The sequence below is a fragment of the Phascolarctos cinereus genome, unplaced genomic scaffold, assembly GCF_003287225.1.
Source record: "Phascolarctos cinereus isolate Bilbo 61053 unplaced genomic scaffold, phaCin_HiC Scaffold_4;HRSCAF=312, whole genome shotgun sequence".
NCBI classification, from domain to species: Eukaryota; Metazoa; Chordata; class Mammalia; order Diprotodontia; family Phascolarctidae; genus Phascolarctos; species Phascolarctos cinereus.
The window spans coordinates 694,575,109-694,593,272 of NW_027555847.1; the positions used below are offsets into that span (position 1 = coordinate 694,575,109).

At 54.3% G+C, this 18,164-nt stretch overlaps 1 protein-coding gene across 1 annotated transcript in view; it reads left to right on the forward strand.

Annotated features, from left to right (window-relative positions):
* Nucleotides 1-18,164, forward strand: part of NCOR2 (nuclear receptor corepressor 2) — a 361,555-nt gene that overhangs the window by 103,840 nt on the left and 239,551 nt on the right. Inside the window, 1 exon segment of the mRNA XM_078154258.1 lies at nt 17,758-17,885. Coding sequence (XP_078010384.1) covers nt 17,758-17,885 — 128 coding nt within the window.

Genomic DNA, 18,164 nt, shown 5'->3' on the forward strand with positions numbered 1-18,164 from the left:
TTTCCTCTGGTCACCCCCCTGCCGGGTGCTCTGGGGGCAGCTCCCGGTTTGACTCACCCAGGGTCGGGGAGCGAGAGCCCGACGCTGCCTGCGGTCCTAGCCGTGCGTCTGTCTCCCCATCTCTGCCCTGCTGCGCTCTGGTTTTGAGTTGTCCAGGGCCCCGTTTCCTGTCTGTCCCCACGGAGATGGAGACTTCTCAGTTTTTCTCTTGGGTTGTGTTTCTCTAGATCAGTGGGAATGTGGATGGATGTGGAGAGAGACAGAGACAGAGACAGAGACAGAGAGAGACAGAGAGAGAGGAATGGATGGATAGAAATGAGGGTGGATGGATGGATTAATATAGAAGTATGGAGAGAGAGAGAGACAGACAGACAGACAGAGAAATAAAGACAGAGAGAGGAATGGATGGATAGATAGAGACAAGGATGGATGGACAGAGAGACAGAGACATAGAGGAATAGATGGATAGAGATGAGGATGGATGGATGGATTAATGGATAGATGGACAGAGAGAGAGACACACACACACACACACACAGACAGAGAGAAACAGAAACAGACAGAGGAATAGATAGATAGAAACAAGGATTTATTAAGTGCTTACTATTTTCCAGGCACTGTGCTAACCCTGGGGATACAGAGACAAGCAGGCGGGGGAGTTCCTCCCTCAGAGAACTGATATTCTAATGGAGGAAAGCTGGATGTGAAGGGGAGCTGGGGGTGGTGGGAGGAGAAAGCCCCTGCTGAGGAAGTGATGCCTGGAGAGGGAGTCACCTAGAAGGGAAGGGAGCATGGCCTGGACCCTCAGGAATTACCAGGAGAGTTAAAAAATGTAAAAGTATGTGCTTTTTTTTTAATAAAGCAAACACATCTGTTGAGAGGAATTTTAAAAAAGTGTCCCTCAGCACCCTCCAGGACCAGCTCGTGCCTGGACCTTGACGTCCTCCCGTCCTGAACTTGGCTTTCTTCTCCCTGGATGCCATACTCAGTCCGTTTAGGGACTGCCAAGTTCCCCAGGTGTGTGAGATCATAGGTCATAGATGGAGAGCCAGAGGGGACCATAGTGCCATTGAGCTACAGGCGAGGAAACTGAGGTGTAGAGAGGTTACCTGACTGCCCCAGGGCCACATGTCCACAGTGAGCTTTCTTACCCCCAAGGCCCGTGCTCTGGGCACTGCTCCCTGGCTCATTGGCTCGTTCCACAGAAGAATTTAATGCCTCTTCATGCCAGGCTCTGTGGAAGGCGTCAGGGATTTAAAGACAGAAGTCACTTAATCAGCAAGCATCCATTAAGCACCTGCTATGTGCCCGTGATTGTGCTAGGTGCTGGAAATGCAAAGACAAGAGTCTGTCAGTGACCAAGAATTGAAACATTTTGTTGGTCTCTTCTCTTTACATGACTTTTATTTTCAAATAAATTTCTCCCCCCCCCATCCCTGGTAACAGAATAACAAAAGGGAAGGGGGATGATGCCGTGCAAAGAGCCCACTGTGTTCCTGGCACTGTACTAGATACCGCAGAAACAGACCGATGTAGCCGCCCTGGCCTCTTTCCTGACAGCTTTTGGCAGCATCTGACCCCTGGACTGGCTCTCACAGCAGTCTTGGGAGGGGTAGAAGCCACACTCTCTCGGCCCATTTTACAGATTGAGGAAAGGGGACCACTGAGGTGAAGGGACTTAATGGGTTGGGATCTGGGTCTCTGGACCCAGCCCTGGGGATTAGGCTCTGCTGCCCATTGAGTCTGGGTGTAATGGGTGGATCTGGAGCCCCAGGCAATAGGACTGTGTGTACGTGTGTGTTGTGTGTGTATTTGCCTATGTACGTGGACACATGGGTGAGTGTGTCTGCATGCACGTGCACGAGTGAATGTATGTGTGCATAGGCGTGGATGTACACCTGCCTGTGCATGAGCACATGTATGCACACGTGTATGTAAGTTGTGTGCACACATAGGCGTATGTGTGCGCAGATGTATACGACTGGGCGAGTGCATGCACGAGTATGTTTATTGCACATATGCATGTGTGTGGGTGTGTGTAGATAGGTGAGTGTGCGTGTACACATATGTGAGCGTATGTGCTCGTGTGCATGTGAGTCTGTTGCACAGTGTGTATATGTGTGTGTTGTGATTGTGCACATATCTGGGTATGTGTGTGTGAGTTTTATGTGTGAGTATATGGGCACACATGTTTAGATATGTGCCTGCATTATGCGTAAATGTGAGTATATGAGTGAGCACGTGTGTATGTGCATGCACGTTTGTGTATGGTGTGTATGCACACATGTGTATATGTGCACACTGCGAATATGTATGTCTTGGTGTAGATGAGTTTACCAGTGTGCGTATATGTGTATGTGTGCATGCGCATATGTATGCGTGTATACATGTGTGTAAGGACGCATTGCACACTGTGTGTGCATATGTGCATATGTATATATTTACATTTATGAGTGTGTGTGCATATAAGCAAACATATGTGTGTTTGTGTGTGTGCACACCCAGCACACTGCACGTATCCATCCCCAGGGCCCTGCCTTCTGGCCCCTGTGTGAACATTTTATACCCTCTCTCTGGTCCCTCCCTGCCACTTTCTCATGTGACCGTGGGCCTCAGTCTCCTCATCTGTGTCATGAGGGGTTGGGCCAGATGGATCTTCAAAGGCCCTTCCAGCAGAGCCATGATTGTGTGAGTTCATCTCTTGTGGCCTTGGTTACTCTTTCTGGGCTTCAGTTTCCTCATCTGTAAAATGGGGCCGGGGGGGGATTTGGACCAGGTGAATCCAGTGCCTCTGTCTTGTGTGACCGCAGGCCAGGCCTGTAACCTCTCCGGACCTCAGTTTCCTCATCTGTCAAGTCTCTGCTCCTCGGGTGAGGGGTGTCTCTTCCCAGCCGTCCTGTGGCATGCTCTTGGGGTCTGTGGTTGACTGACAGGGCCGGGGCCCGGGGAAGGAAAGAGGAAGTGCCCGTTGGTGGAAGCTGTTTCCAGATTCAGCTGTGGTTTTGCATCTGAGCCCTCTGCCTGGGGATGCAAGGGGGGTACTTAGGCCGCTGGCTTTGTTCTAGATGCTGCTTCCACAGGACCCCTCCCCCATGACCTCCCCCCCGGCTCCTGGCCCTCCTCTGGCAGGACTGTGCCACCCCCAGCCACAGCAAGGCCCGGGCCTGGGACGTGGTCACCTCCTGGGGTCTGCTCTTGGCAGGTGTTTGGGAAGAACCGTTCTGTACTTGTGCGCTTGGGGAACCCCTGTCTGAGGCTCCTAGCTGTGGGAACGGAAATGGGGTCAGCTGCTGATTATCTGTGAGGGTTTCCTGCTTTTCTGCCCTCCCCAGGACTAGGTGCTTTTTACCTTGGCATCCCAGGGATGGGAGTGGGGTGCTGAGAACGAGCCAGAGCACAGTGTGGCCCCTTGGGCGGCGCGCAGGCAGAGTTCCCCGGAGTCCTGCCATGGAGGAAAGGCCAGCATTTTGTGGTGGTGCCGGGGATGGGGAGGCTGGGCGAAGGTCTCTCACTGGCCCTTCTCTCTTCTCCTTAAGGTACTTGGTGACCTTGAGCTCCTGGCTCAGATCCAGTAAAGCCTGGAGTGAGAATTCTGGCCTCAGGCTTCTGGCCCCCATGTCTCCCTTTGGAAGTGGTCACTGTTCCTCAGGGGTCTGGTGTGCTGGGAGGCCCTTGGAGGCTGATGGACGGGGAGGGGTGGGACAGACAAGGTGCCGCCCCAGGCAGGAGGTCAGTCTGTGGGAGGCTGGGGGGGGGTGCGGAGAGGACCCAGGGGCTCTCAGTCTGGCATCCTAGATGTCATCGTAGCCTCTCCCATCTGTCCAGTGAGGAGTCCCCCTGTCTCTAGGTCTTTGGCCCTGTCTATAACAAATTGTTTAACCTGTCTGGTTTCAAAGGAAACGTGAGACGCACAAATTTAGAGACATCCCCCTCCCACGTGTCTACGTGAACCATTTGTGCCCGAGCTCCTGGTGGTCTGGTCAGCCACGGTTGGACACAGTGTACCTTGTCCCCAGTGCGGTGGTGTCGCTTTGGGCTTCCTCCAGTGTGGAGGACAGCAACTAGCCAAGAAGCTCTCTGGGCCTCAGTTTACCCATTGGTAAAGTGAGGGGGTTGGACTAGATGACCCGAGATTCCTTCTAGCTCAGAACTTGGAAGCCTGTGAATGGTCAACTCCAGTCAGTCAGCTAGCATTTTATAAAGTACCCACTATGTGTCAGGCACTGTGCTCAACACTAGATGTCGTAATAGGTGCTAATTGACTGACTTACTGACTGACCTACCTATGAACACTTACTGTGTGACTTTAGACAAGTCCCTTCCCTTTTCTGGGACTCAGTTTCCTCTTCCCTCCCTCCCTTCATCTTTCCTTCCCACTCTCCCCCCATTCTTTGCAGGAGTTGAGGGACTGCAGATTTGGAATGTGGCTTACTTTGTCTGTTGGTTAATTTGTTGATTACTTGTGCTGAGTTGCTTTTTTCTCTTCTTATTTGTTAAAAGGGATCAATCAGTCGATATTTATGAAGTGCCTACTGTGTGCCAGGCCCTGGGGTAGGTGCTGAGTGACATACTGGCTAGGAGAAGGATTTATTTAGAAACGAAGGAGATGTGAAAAGAAAATTCGTCAATAAAAAATTTAAACGACTTCACAAAGGCTAGAATAAAAACAAATGAGCAAAAGCAACCAGCACCATGAAGTATCTAGAGGGCCTGAGTCGGGAAGGTGTGGGCTCCAATCCTGTCGACGCAGACTGGCTTTGTGACCGTACCTGGTTGTCCGAGGCAGCCGCCTGAGACTGTGAGTGGTAGAGCCAGTGCCCACCAGTCCTGGGAGGGGACATCCTTCACCTGAGGCTGGAATTTGTAAGAGGAACCTGCAAGGGTTCCTAGATAGGGTTGGCAGCCCTCTGTCAGAGCCTGCAGAAGGAAGTTCATCTAGTTCGAGGGTTTTAGAGCCAGAAGGGTCCTGGGACCCTTTAGTCCAACCCCCTGATTTCATAGAAGAAGAAATGAGGCCCAAGCTCACAAATGATCCAGTGGCCAAGCCAGGATACAAACCCAGGTCCTGGCACCCCAAACCCAACCCACTTTCCCCTACACCCCTCTGCCTGCTCTAAGCCACAGGGGCATTCTGGGCTTCGCACTGTTTGGTTTGGGAATGAAGCACTGAAATGTAATTGGAGCAGCTGGAGTCTCTGCTGCGTCCTAGTTCAAGGTTAGCCACAGGAAATGCTTTTGCTGCCCTTCACCGTCTCACAGTTGAGGTCTGATAGTCCCTGGATCCACCCCTCACAGTGCTCCTGCAGACCGTCAGCCTGGGGGCTCTGGCCTTGGAGACACGCCTGCCTTTGCACCCCAGCCCTGCTGCAGGCCCCAAGTTACTTTTCCCAGGCCTCAGTTTCCCCATTTGTAAAAGGAGGGAGTGTGTTACTCACCGGTTTGTCCTGATGGGGATGAATGAGCTCGGAGCAACTCTCAGCCTGAGCCTTCTCTCATCTCTGAAATCTCTTTCCATTTGGAAATTGTGTAATTCTGATTTCTGTTAGGACATATTGAATATTTCACGGGCTTCCTTGTCTCCTGAGGGTTTGATCATTTCAGAAACAGAAAATAAAGCCGCCCTGGCTGTTTATTTTTTGGCAGGGGTGGGGGGAGGGGAAGAGGGGGAGAGGGGGAGGTGAGGAGAGGAGGAGGGAGAGACGGAGGAGAGAGAAGCACATTCTATACCTTCCCTACCCTATTTTTCCCAGACTCATGGAAGCAGGAGGTAGCATTAATAAAAGGCCGATAATGCTGCAGAGGAAAAGCCCGTGACTGGGGCCCCGGCCAGTGTTCACCCTTCCCCCCCAGAACCCAGGGGGCATTGTTGGACATGACCACGACCTGGGGCCCCCAAGGCTTATTAGTGAGGTGTTTCCCCTTTTCCTTTTTCTTTTCATGGGGCTAGGGAGGAAGGGCCAGCCGGGGTGATGCTGACGAGGGGGGCATTGTAATATCTTAAAAGGCACAGACGGAGGTCAGGAGGAAGCCCCAGTGAGCCGGAGGCAGGTAGGACATAAGGTGTGGAATTTATTATATACTTTAAAAAGCAGGAGGCGTGGAAAGGAAACATGCGTGTTCTGTGGGGCATTGGGCAATGCCTTTTGTGCTCAGCTCAACCCTTCGTTTTACAGATGAGGAAACTGAGGCCCAGAAGAAGGAATGGGTACATGGGCTCTTGCTTGACTCTGACCTGGGGCTCTTTCTGCTGGGCCCCATGGCCCGTATCTCTCATTTTCTCTCTTTCCTCTTATCCCTGCCTGGGGTGTTTGGGGCCCTGGTTGCCGCCTGGACACCTGACGGCTGCCCCTGCAGGTGGGCTCTTGGGCCTGGGGAGCAGAGCAGCATTAGCCTGAGGCGGGGTCAGGGTGGAGAGGCCTCCTCCCCTGAGCCAGACAAGTGGCTGGTTTATACTTTGTCTGGGAAAGAAGACAGGGGCAGCTGAGGACCAGCCAGGGAACAGCTAATCCCCCTGGCTTTTCAGAAGGTCAGCGAGGGGAAAAGGGTCCCCCATGCCAGATGACACCACTCCACATGTGCCCAGACTGTCTGCCCCAAGGCCCTTCTTCTACTTGGAGTGGACAGAGCTGTCCAGGTCCAAAGCTTCCTCAGAAGGATGGAAAACAATAAGCATTTTTAAAAATTTTTATTAATTTATTTTGATTAATCAGCAATCACTTCCATATGCTTTTGAGTTTAAAATTTTTCTCCCCCGTCCTCCCCACCTCCCTCCCCAAGGTGGCACCCAATCTGATATAGGCTATATATTTACATTCTTATTAAACATGTTTTCAGATCAGTGATGTTGCAAGTAAAAATTAGAACCAATAGGAGGAACCACCAGAAAGAAGAAACAAAATAGCAAACAGTATGCTTTGATCTGCATTCAAATTCCATAATTCTTTCTTTGGATGTGGATAGCATTTTCCATCACAAGGCCTCCGGAGATGTCTTAGATCCTTGTATAGCTGGGAAAGGTTCAGTTTATCAATATTAGTCATCGTACAACGTGGCTGCTATTGTGTACAAAGTCCTCTTGGTTCTGCTCACTTTGCTCAGCATCAGACCATACAAGTCTTTCCAGGTTTTTCTGAAGTCCGCCTGTTCATCATTTCTTACAGCACAATAGTATTCCATTACATTCATATACCACAACTTGCTCAGCCATTCCCCAATGGATGGGCATCCTCTCAATTTCCAATTCTTTGCCACCACAAAAAGAGCTGCTATGAATATTTTTGTCCATGTGGGTCCTTTTCCCATTTGTTTGATCTCTTTGGGATATAGCCCTATAGAAGCACTATTGCTGGATCAAAGGGTATGCATATTTTTGTAGCCCTTTGGGCAGCAACAAGCATTTATTAAGCGCCTTCTGTGTGCCAGGCACTGTGCTAATGGCCTTACAATTATTATCTCATTTGATTCTTACAACAAACCTGGGAGGGAGGTGCTGTTATTATCTCCATTTTTATGTTCAGTCGTGTCTGACTCTCCGTGACACCATTTGGAGTTTTCTCAGCAGAGATACTGGAGTGATTTGCCATTTTCTTCTCCAGCTCATTTTACAGATGAGGAAACTGAGGCAAAGAGGGCGAAGTGACTTGCCCAGGGTCACACAGCCTGTAAATCTCTGAGGCTGGATTTGAACTCTGATCTACCTGACGGCAGCTCTGGCGTCACCATTGGAGTTTCATTTGTCCTGATGGGGATGAATAGCTTTTTTTCTGGACTTCCCATCCTTCCCTTCTCCCTGCTCCTAGCCACACTCCTCGATCTCCTCCCTCTTAGGTACATCCTTGTGAACGCATGGTCTTGCCTCATCATTGCTGGGGAGCTCAAAGAGGCCTCTGAGGCCGGCCCCCTCATTGTACTCATGAGGAAGCTGAGGCCCGGCAAGGTTGGGTCTGTCCCTCCACGGTCTGTCTTTCTGAGGCTTATCATCGCCAGTTCCTTCAACCACTTTCCCTATGGCATTCCATGTCATATTACTGACTCACGCTGGATTTGCTTTCCACTAGGACTCCCAGATCTTTTTCACACCAACTGCTGTCTCTTTGTAAATTAGTGCTGCCTACATTGATGGCAGAAAGGAAAGGGGAGCTAGCAAGTAGTAGAATGTTAGCATTGGAAACGGCTGTTGGAAGACGCAGAATCCACCCTGCTGCCCACATGGGGCCCCCTGGTGGAGAAGCTGCAATGGGGAGGCCTCCAGCCTGCCCCGCTACTGGTTGGCATTAGTTTTTATTGAGATTTCCCTCATGTTGGATTCAAGGCTGGTCCTGTTGGGTAACTCACAAGAAGTCCGATCCCTTTCACCCGACAGCCCCTTCCCATGCCTGATGACAGCCGCCGTGTCCTCTCAGAGGCATCTTTTCTTTAGGTTACCAGCCCTCCTGTGGTTGGGGTGTAAGGCCCCTCTCTCATCATACTGGTTCTCCAGCTTTTGTCAGCATCCCTCCTGAGAATGTGGCGTCCAAAAACCCAAGTGGAATAAAAATGCTTTGCGGACCTCTTCCCTCTCCTCCCTCCCCATGGGCCTCGGTTTCTTTTTTTGTAAAATTACAGAGTTAACTCAGGTCCTGACTTCTTATGATTGTCGTCTCTCCCTCCTGGCTTCATGCCATCGATGGATTTGTGAATGTCCCTCGGAATCAGAGTCTGAGAAGGAGGGGGTCATCGGAAGCCTCTAGTCCGATCCATGGCTAAACAGGAGTCAGCCCATCCGCCAGTTGATGAGCGGCATTTGTCCGGGGCTTCCTCCGTCCAGGCTCTGCGCTGAGAGCTGGGGCCACGGAGAGAACACAGACCCCATCCCTGCCCTCGGAGCCGTCCCTTGTACCGGGTGGATGCCCGGCCACTTTGCTAGGACTCCCGCTTTCCGAGGGGACAGCTCGCTTGCCAACTCTCCCAAAGTGGCCTGTTCTGCACCCAGGCTGGTGGCAGGGATGTCGATCCCAGCAGAAAGAAGCAGAGGAGAGAGGCCAGAGTGGAGACCCTCAGCCCTTCCCTAGAGAAGTCACGTCCAGTCCCCCCTGGGATCAGCTTCCTGCTCTGCGAAGTGAGGGTCTCAAGAAAGCCTCTGTACTTCATGCTGGCTTTGGGAAGTGGGCGTGGCTCTGGGCCTGTCAGTCACCCTCTCTGGGCATCCGTGTTCTTCTCTGGAGAAGAAGGGGGTTACAAGAGTTCATCACGTTGGGCAGCTGACACTCCCTCCTTTATTTTTATGAATGAAGAAGCTGAGGCGCAGAGATCAGGATGGGGAGGGGAGGGTCGGGTCGCACGTCCCAGCTCCCCTGACTCTCCTTCGCTTCCTCCCTTGGTCTGTTCTCACTCCCCCCAGCTGGTTGGAGATGAAGCCCTGGCCGTGTTTCCCTCCCTCCCCATGGGGGTCTCACTGGGAATCAATGCCACGGAAGGGCGGCTCATTAACTCTCCCCCTCCCCTGCCCCTGCCCCTGGCCTAGTGAGGAGGCCGTGATGGGCAGGGGCAGGAATAGGCTGGTCAGAGGGCGGTCTTCCCAAGTGCCCAGAGCCAGCGGTGCTGGCGTGGACCACGTGGGGGCAGCTGCTTCCCCCCAGAGGCCTACGACTGGGATGGGGGGGCGGGGAGCACAGTGTTGCTGGTCGCTGAGCCGAGGCCCAGCTGCAAGGCAGGGAGCAGGGCCTGTAACAATGACTACCTTGTCCCCAGCTTGGAGCCAGGCCACGTGGGAGAGGAAACCCGGTGACGCTGTGCCTCAGCTCAGCGGCTGGCGTCAACCGTCCTCCCCCTACCCACAACCGTGCCACAGCCACATCAATATTCATGTGAACGGGGTACCGGGTGGCGCAGTGGCTAGAGCGCCAGCCCTGGAGTCAGGAGGACCCGAGTTCAAATGCAGCCTCAGACGCGTGACCTTGGGCAAGTCACTTGACCCCATTGCCTAGCCCAAAACCAAAACCAAAACATATATTCACGTAAGCAGCAGCGGGACCCAACATCACAGAGCGCTCCACCGTTTCCAAAGCACTTTACAAATGTTATCTCATTGGATCCTCGCGGCCTCCTGGGCAGGGAGGCACGAGTATGCCTCCATTTTGCAGATGAGGAAACTTGAGGCATGTTGAGGAAGTGACCTGTCCAGGGTCACACAGCTGCATTCCCTTCCCATTCCTGGTCTGCTCGGTCTCCCCCCAGCGTGGGTGAGCCAGCCTTGATTATTGGTCTGGAGGTGGACAGCCCCTCCTGGGCCTTCTCTCTCATTTTGCAGATTAGGAAACTGAGGCCTGAGGAGAGAAGGGGCTCGTTGAAGGCGTCACCATCCAGGTGGCTTCAGCTGAGATATGACAGATGGAGCCGGGGCTCCAGGGAGTGAGGGACTTGGCTAAGGTCACGCAGTCCCAGAGAGAGAAGGTGATCTCTGCCCTGGCCCTCTTTTCCTCATTTTGCAGATTAGGAAACTGAGGCCTGAGGAGAGAAGGGGCTCGTTGAAGGCGTCACCATCCGGGTGGCTTCAGCTGAGATATGACAGATGGAGCCAGGGCTCCAGGGAGTGAGGGACTTGGCTAAGGTCACGCAGTCCCAGAGAGAGAGAAGGCGATCTCTGCCCTGGCCCTCTTTTCCTCAGTCAGTCAGTGAGCATTTATTGAGCGCCTGCTGTAGGCCAGGAACTGGGCTAGACACTGGGGATCCAAAGACTGGGGGGAACCCCAAACAAAACCCAGCTGCAGCCAGTATCTGTCCCTGCCCTCAGGGAGCTTCCATTCTGTTGGACGGTCCGATCAGGGTATGGCCGTTCGGGGAGAAGCCCTGGCAGGAGAGCCATCATTCTAGGCTGCTTTGAGCAGCTTCTCCTCCGCGAGGGTGCTGCCCCATTGTGCAGATGCAGGGGTTGAGACCCGGGAGATCTCCCTGCCGGCCTCTGCCGCCCCAGTCAGAGCTCTGTCTGGCCTCACGGCCTCTGAGACCTAGACACGGCTGCGAGGAGCCTTGGGGACGATGTACGCGCAACGCCACGCAAACCGTGGGGCCACCTCGCTCCTGTTTGTGGCGGCTATTCCTAGTAAGAACTGGCAAGCGTAGAGTGCCCCCAGGTTTGACAAGCCCTGGGACAGGCCCCAGGCAGGTGGCCTCCACAGCCACGCTGGGAGCCCCTTGGCGCTCATGCCCCCATTTTACAGATGAGGAGACTGAGTCTGAGAAGGGTAGAGTCACACAGCCAGGCAGTATCTGGGCTGGGATTTGAACCCTGGTCTCCCTGACGCCCACACTCTCCACTGCCTCGAGAAACCCTGTTGTTCCCCATTCTGTCTCTGCCCGTGCAGGAGCTGCTTGTCCCTTGGAGTCTTTGACTTTGTTGGTGACAGCCCTGCCCGTTCTTTGGACCTCCGCTTAGAGGACATCCCCTCCAGGAAGGCCTCCCAGATCCCTTCTCTGGGCAGCTTGCTTGGACCTCCAGCTTTCCAGGGTACTTACGCACAGTTGTGGCTATCACGTCCGACCTGCTGCCGATGCTTTGTGCGGGGGTGACCTTGGCCTGGTCATTTCACTTCCCCAGGCCTCAGTTCCCTTTTCTCTGGGATGGAGGGAGTGCTGCCCTTGACTGTGTGGCAGGACCCTGCAGCAGAGGGCTGTTGTCAGTCTGCACTGACCGTGACCTCTATATGAGGTGAGAGGTGGGCGGGAGTCAGGACCGCGTTTCCCTGGTGAGGTTGGCGCCTTGTTGGCGTCCTTCTGTTCTAGAGCGGCATGTACAGTGCCCAGGCTCAGCCAGCCAGTGTGTCCCGGAAGCCCAGGTCCTGTCGCTGAGGCCGGTTCCGTAAGCACCGTGCTCCACGTCCTTTTCACTTAATAAAAGATTGCTGAAGATTGTCAGGAAACATGAAGGGCAGCCATAGTGATGCCAGGTGCTGAGGATATAGAGATAAAAGTGGAACAGTGCTTGCCCTCCAGGCGCTTACATTCTGGTGGGAGGAATGACACCTGCTCGTGTAAATAGACATGAAATATATGCAGGGCTTAGCCCAGTGCTTGGAACGCTGAAGGCGAAGGGTAAACCTTCCTTCCCTTTCTCCCTCTCCCTCCCTTTTCCCCCTTTCCCTTCCTCTTCCTTTTTCCCCTTGCCCGTTCCAAAGTCAGAGCCTTTTTCTGCTCTCCTACACCAGGTGCGGTGAGATACTACCTTCAAACCGAGGGCCTTGTGGCCCATTGTCCAGGGGGCCAGGGCCTCGGTTGTGATCCAGGGGCCAGGGTCCTGCCTTCAGTGACTCGGGCTGCCCGTGCAGGAGTGACTGGGCCTGGGGGGCTGGGGAGGCAGCGGTGCCTGTGCTCCTTAAGCAGCCCTCGGTGTCTGCCGCAGAGCGGGTCAGAGTGACCCATGTGAGAGAAGGGCCCCATTAGGGGAAAAGATGGGCTGGGGGCTGAGTGGGTGCAGATGCGGCTTCTGGCCTTGAGGAGGGGTAGCTGGCTGCCAGGAGCCACAGATTTCCTGGGGAGAAGTAGTACCTTTGTGCCCCCACCCCAAGGTGGGCCTCTGTTCTCTCTTCTGTGAAATGGGGTCCATATTAGCTCCTGCCTCCCAGGGCTCTTGTAAGGGTAATGTTTGTAAAGCGGTTTGTCCGCCTCCCAGGGCCCCCGCCGGCTTCACTTTTCTCTTGGTCATCACCCAGCCCATGGGAGAGCCTTCATCCATGCTTCGGCTAGTCACTGTGAGACCGCCAGCACATCATTGACCCTGCCTGGGCATCAGTCTCCTCTTTTCAGACATAGGAACTTTGTCCTGATGACTCCAAGACCCCTTCCAGCTGCTGACCTTGGTTCTTCCACCCTTCCCAAAGGGCCAAGGTCACGGGTCTGTAACTCGCTTTGCAAACTTGAATTAAAGTGCTCTGTCAGTGCCGGGCACTCCCGTGTGTAGAGGTCTCGACGGTAGCTGTTCTGCCGTCATCCCGCCAATAGCTAGCATTTACAGAGGGCTTTACGCTTGCAAAGCTTTCTTTAAAATAGTAACAATAGCAATATTAATAGTGCCAACATTTGTATAGCGCTTACTGTGTGCCAGGCACTGTGCTAAATGCTTTATCTCATTTGATCCTCTCACAGCAACCCTGAGAAGGAGGTGCTCTCATTATCCCCATTTTATAGAGGAGAAAACTGAGGCAGACAGCAGGGCAGTGCCCAGGGCACTACGGATCTGAGTTGGGGGTGGGCTTCCCAGCTGCGGGGGAGCGCCGTGAGCTGCGGCGCCCCCTGGCTCCCGTGGTGGGTACTGAGCTCGTGGCTGTGACCTGGGCTGTGACACTGGCGGTCTGGCCCCCCGGGGCTTCTGCCCCGCTCTCTTTCCTGTTGTGTCTGGGGCCAGGCGCGGAGGGGGCTCAGGAAGGAGCCGTGAGTCACTCGTGGGGAAAGACCTCCCGCAAACACCCATGGAGTTCTGAGGGAGTTTTATGGATGTGATTTTGAAAGCTTCCAGCTTTACTGGCAGGGGGAGGCGGGGGGCGACTTGCCCTGCAAGTGTTTGCTGCAGGGAGGCCGGAGGGGCCAGCAGGAGAGACAGCCCGGCTCCATGGGAAGTCAGCCGGGCTGGCCTGGTGGGCTTCGGGCCGCTGGCTCCTGCGTGAAGGGGCGTGCCGGCAGATGTTTAACAGCCGGCTCTCGGAGGGCAGTATCCACAGTAGACTTTTAAATTTAATTCGCATCATTAATATTTTCTCCACCACTTTCTCAAGTATAGACACTCAGCAAAACAAGAAGCAGTCCCCGATTTGTTGAATTTGTTGCTTTCCCAGAGGTAAATGCTCACCCTGAAAATTGAATCATCAGCTCCTGGAGCCGGTAAGAGCTGGTTCCAGCACTGCCCCGGTCGCACTTAACCTGCCCATCCTAAGGATGGACCAGCACAGGAGTGAGAGTAACAGTCGCTGTCCTCAGGGAGGGAGCTAAGGAGTAAGAATGTGTTAACACAGAGTCACTGAGAGAGAGGGAGCGAGCCCCAGAGGTCTGGGCAGAATCAGCAGAGGTGTCACGTGGGAAGCCCAGCATGGCTTCTGGGCACCTCAGTTTCCTTTTTCTACAAATGAGGAAGTTGGACCCAAAGCCCTCCGGGGTCCCCTTCTAGTCTACATCTGTGACCTCGTGGTGAGGCAGGAGAGGCAGATGAGAGGGCAAGAGGGGTAAGCATTATTAAGTTTGTTGCTTATTATTATTAAGCTTGCTGACAAGTGTGTTAAGTTCCTACTATGTGTCAGCTGCTGTGCTAAGCAGTTTACAGTCGGGTCTCATTTACCACTCACCAGAGCCCTGGCAGGAGAAGCTATTATGATCCTTATTTTGGGGTTGCGGAAACTGAGGCAGACTTGCCCAGTGCCATACAACTAGTGTCTGAGGCTGAATTTGACCTCAGGTCTTCTCATTCCAGGCCTAGCACTCTCTCCACCTGCCCTACCTAGCTTTTGCAGGTAAGGAAACTGAAGCCCAGACAGGTGCAGTGATTTATCCCTATCATGTGGGTGGCACCCAGCCTGTCACCTAGCATGTTACTTGGCTAAACTTTGGACCCTGGCCCCAGAGGTTGTGCTGCCCTCCTGCCTGTGTCTTCTGGCTCCCCGTCTTCACCTGCGCACCTGGGTTGTGGGACGTGCTGTGCCCGCCGCCGCCCCCCCCCCACCTGGCCGCTGGCTGCACTCCCGCAGCCTTGGCTCCAAGGGTACTGGCCCCCATGTCTCAGGGAGAACCGTTCTGTCAGCAGGAGGCCTTGTCTCACCATCATTTTCCCACGGGAAGAGAGTTTGGCTTCCCTTGTTACTGTTTTCCTTCCTGCCTGTTTGTCTTTTCCTTAGAGAGAAAGAGAGATGGAGGAGAATTTTCCTTTTGGCAGAGTGAGAGGTGTTTCTAATTTCTTTTAGCTGTGTGTGTGTGTGTGTGTGTGTGTGTGTGTGTGTGTGTGTGTGTGCGCGTGCGCATGCGCACGCAGAGAACTGGCCCGTTTCATAAATTAGACCTTCCTTTCTTATGCCCCGCCACTCATCACATGTTGAACGAGGACCTGCTGGGCGCAGGTTGTGCGCCTTTTGCTCATCTGTAATGTAGAGGTGATTAGATCACCTTGAAGGTGAGCGTTGCCAGGCCCTTGGACCGCTCCTCCTCTGGCCTGGACTCAAAGCTGTCCGTGGTCCTGGTCCCCTGCCTCAGGATCTGTGAGTCGCTGAGCACACCTCATGCTGCTTCACTGCTGCCTCCGATACTCAGACACTAGGAAGCCCGGCTCTGCCTCCTGTAATGCCCAGATAAAATTGCATTGAGTGGGCTGTGTGTTTTCTCCTCCATTAGACTGAGGGCCCTTGAGAGTAGTGACTGTTCTCTGCCTTGCTGAGTAGGTGCTCTTAGAAATGCTAGCTAACTCACCGACCCTTTTCAGAGAGTCTGGACCTTTCCCTTTCCCAGATTGCCACCAGTGGCTTTGTGACTCGGGCAGGTGTCCAGGCCTCTCCTGAGCTCCGTCCGTCCCATCTCTGAAAGGGGGGTGGTCCTGCTTGAAGGATGCTTAGCTCCCTGTCCTGCTCCTCTGTTTCTTCATTGTTGGAAGATGGTGGAGCTGGGAGGAGGTGTTCTTGCTCCCCAGGCGAGGTTTGAAACAGGCTCCCCAGTGTCTTCCTGAACAGTGCAATCCAGGGGACTCAAATTATCCTAAAATGAATCAGCCCCAGGGTGAGAGGTTCTTGTGATCACTTCTCAGGGGGCCCTGAGTGAGGGTGGAAGGCACTGGCAATGCTTGGAACCTGGAGGAGAGGGTCGGGGGGTGGAGGGTAGCTAAAGAGGGTTTGCTAGGTCAGAAGGGTTACAGAAGAATGGACTAAGGAGCTGACGGAGGGACCTCAGAGGCCTCCTCTGGCCTAGGAACCCTGGGCCATCAGGGTTAAGTCGCTTGCTGACTTCTCAGTGCTTCTCAGGGTCATTTTGGAATGTTGAAAAGAAAATGCATAGGATTGCAAGGGAAATTGATTATCTTGACATAGCTATCTAATTACATACAAATAGACCCACCAGCCTGAGGTTAAGACCCTCTGTTCTGAGGGTGCAGACCCGATCTGCTTGGACCCAGATAGCAGAGCACGGTCATTGCAGTGGGGAGGAAAGGCAGAGAGCTAGCTCTGAGTGGGGTGGCGCAGCCTTACAGAGGAAGCAGATGACCGTTTGTTGGACGTAGGATGGGAGAGTTGGGCCTGGAAGGAAGCTTAGAGGTCACTGAGACGGGGAGTGACTGCCCAGTAAGTGGCAGAGCCAGGGTTAGAAGCCGGGGCCTCTGACCCCCAATCCCTCTGCCTGTCAGCAGCCTCTGAAGCCCTTCCAGCGGCAGGGGCCTGCTCTGTCTGGCCCTGGGCATCGTTGCTCTGTTCCTTATCTGTGTCCTCCAGGGCACTTTCCTCAGGGGCCGGGCGCTGGGGAGGGGGCTCCTCCGTTGTTCCCCTCCTCCCTCCCCTCTAGGGAAAGGAGCGAGTGCTACTGACTTCACTTGTGACCCTTCGGGGGAAGGTTGGCAGCTCCTCCTGCTCTTCTCCCGGCCCAGGGAAGCTTTGGCGTGCTCATCAGAGAAAGTCGGGCCAGTCACAGAGTAGCCGCAAGGCCTGGCTTCCCATCTTGGCTTGGCTGCTGTCTCACTGTCTTCCGACTGGCCTCACCCTCCTCTAGAGCTGGGATCATCAAGGCCAGTCCATCCATTTTATGGATGACAGGGTCTGCAGTGGGATTTGAATCCAGGTCCACTGACTCCTGGCCCATCAGCGGTGCTGCCTGTGCTCTAGGTCCTTGGGCCTCTCTTGGCTGGCTCCCTCCTGCTGGCTTCTTTTTCTCCCCCCGGTCCTCATGTGTGTTGCTGTGACAGCCCAGCCCACCCCTGACCCCTCTCTCCAGCCCAGTTGCTGCCATTACTGATGAAACTCTCGGGATTATACAATCAGTCAGAGTTGTGTCCTCCACCCCTGGGCTCCCTCTCCTATTGGCCCATGTCTAAGCCCTGCATGGGTGGGGGGGCGGGGTGGATGGAGAGGTGGAAGTGTGCAAGGAGGGGAGAGGCTGGTCTGCTGAGCGGCTGGGGAGCACACATAGTAGGGCTGATCTGGTGAGGGCTGGGGAGCACACATAGCAGGGCTGACCTGGTGAGCACACTCAGTGGGCTGATCTGGTGGGGGCTGGGGAGCACACATAGTAGGGCCGATCTAGTGAGGGACTGTGGGGAGCACACTTAGGGCTGATCTGGTGAGGGCTGGGGAACACACATAGTAGGACCGATCTGGTGAGGGGCTGGGGAGCATACTTAGTAGGGCTGATCTGCTTCTGTGGGTGTTGCCCATTCCCTGTCCTGGGGACTCTCTAGGCAGCACCTCAGGGCTAGGTGAGGAAATTGAGGCTTGTGGAGGGGGTACACGCTGTGGTGTGATGACTAGGTCACAGGACTTTAGAGCCAGGAAGGCCTGGGTTTGAATCCTGCATCAGCTGCACTGGCTGAGGAAGTCCCTCAGCCTCCCCCTGCCTCAGTTTCCTCAGCTGTCAGGTAAAGAGAGACTGGCCCGCAAGGCTCCTTTCCAGCTAGTTCTCCATCTGCAGTGGCTGAGCCAGGATCTGAACCCAGGTCTCTGGGTCCCCCCATTTGGTGTTCTTCCACTTTGTCCTGCTTTGGGTTGATGGGGTGTTGCTCCTTGTCTCATACACTAACTCTCTTCTTCCCAACTCTCCTCCTTCTAGGACGTGGGTCTCCTGGAGTATCAGCACCACTCCCGGGAGTACACCCCCCACCTGTCCCCCGGATCTATCATTCAGCCCCAGCGGAGGCGGCCGTCCTTGCTGTCGGAGTTCCAGCCGGGGAATGAGAGGTGAGGACCCAGAGCTGCCTGGGGGGCAGGGTGGGGGTGTGGTTCTGGGGGTCTCTCCTGCCAGGCCGAACCTCGCCCTTTACTGGGGCGGCCCGGACCCTGCCTGCGATTTAGAGCCTTCGAGAGCTGCCTGGGTCTTCTGGGCTCCAGGGCCCTTGGTGTTGTTCTGTGAGACTGGGGCTGATTCCTTGCCGTTTTACAGACGATTAAACTGAGGCTGAAGAGGGGGAGGGGACTAAGGCTTGTGAAATATGTGCAGGGTGGAAGTGGGCAGAGAAC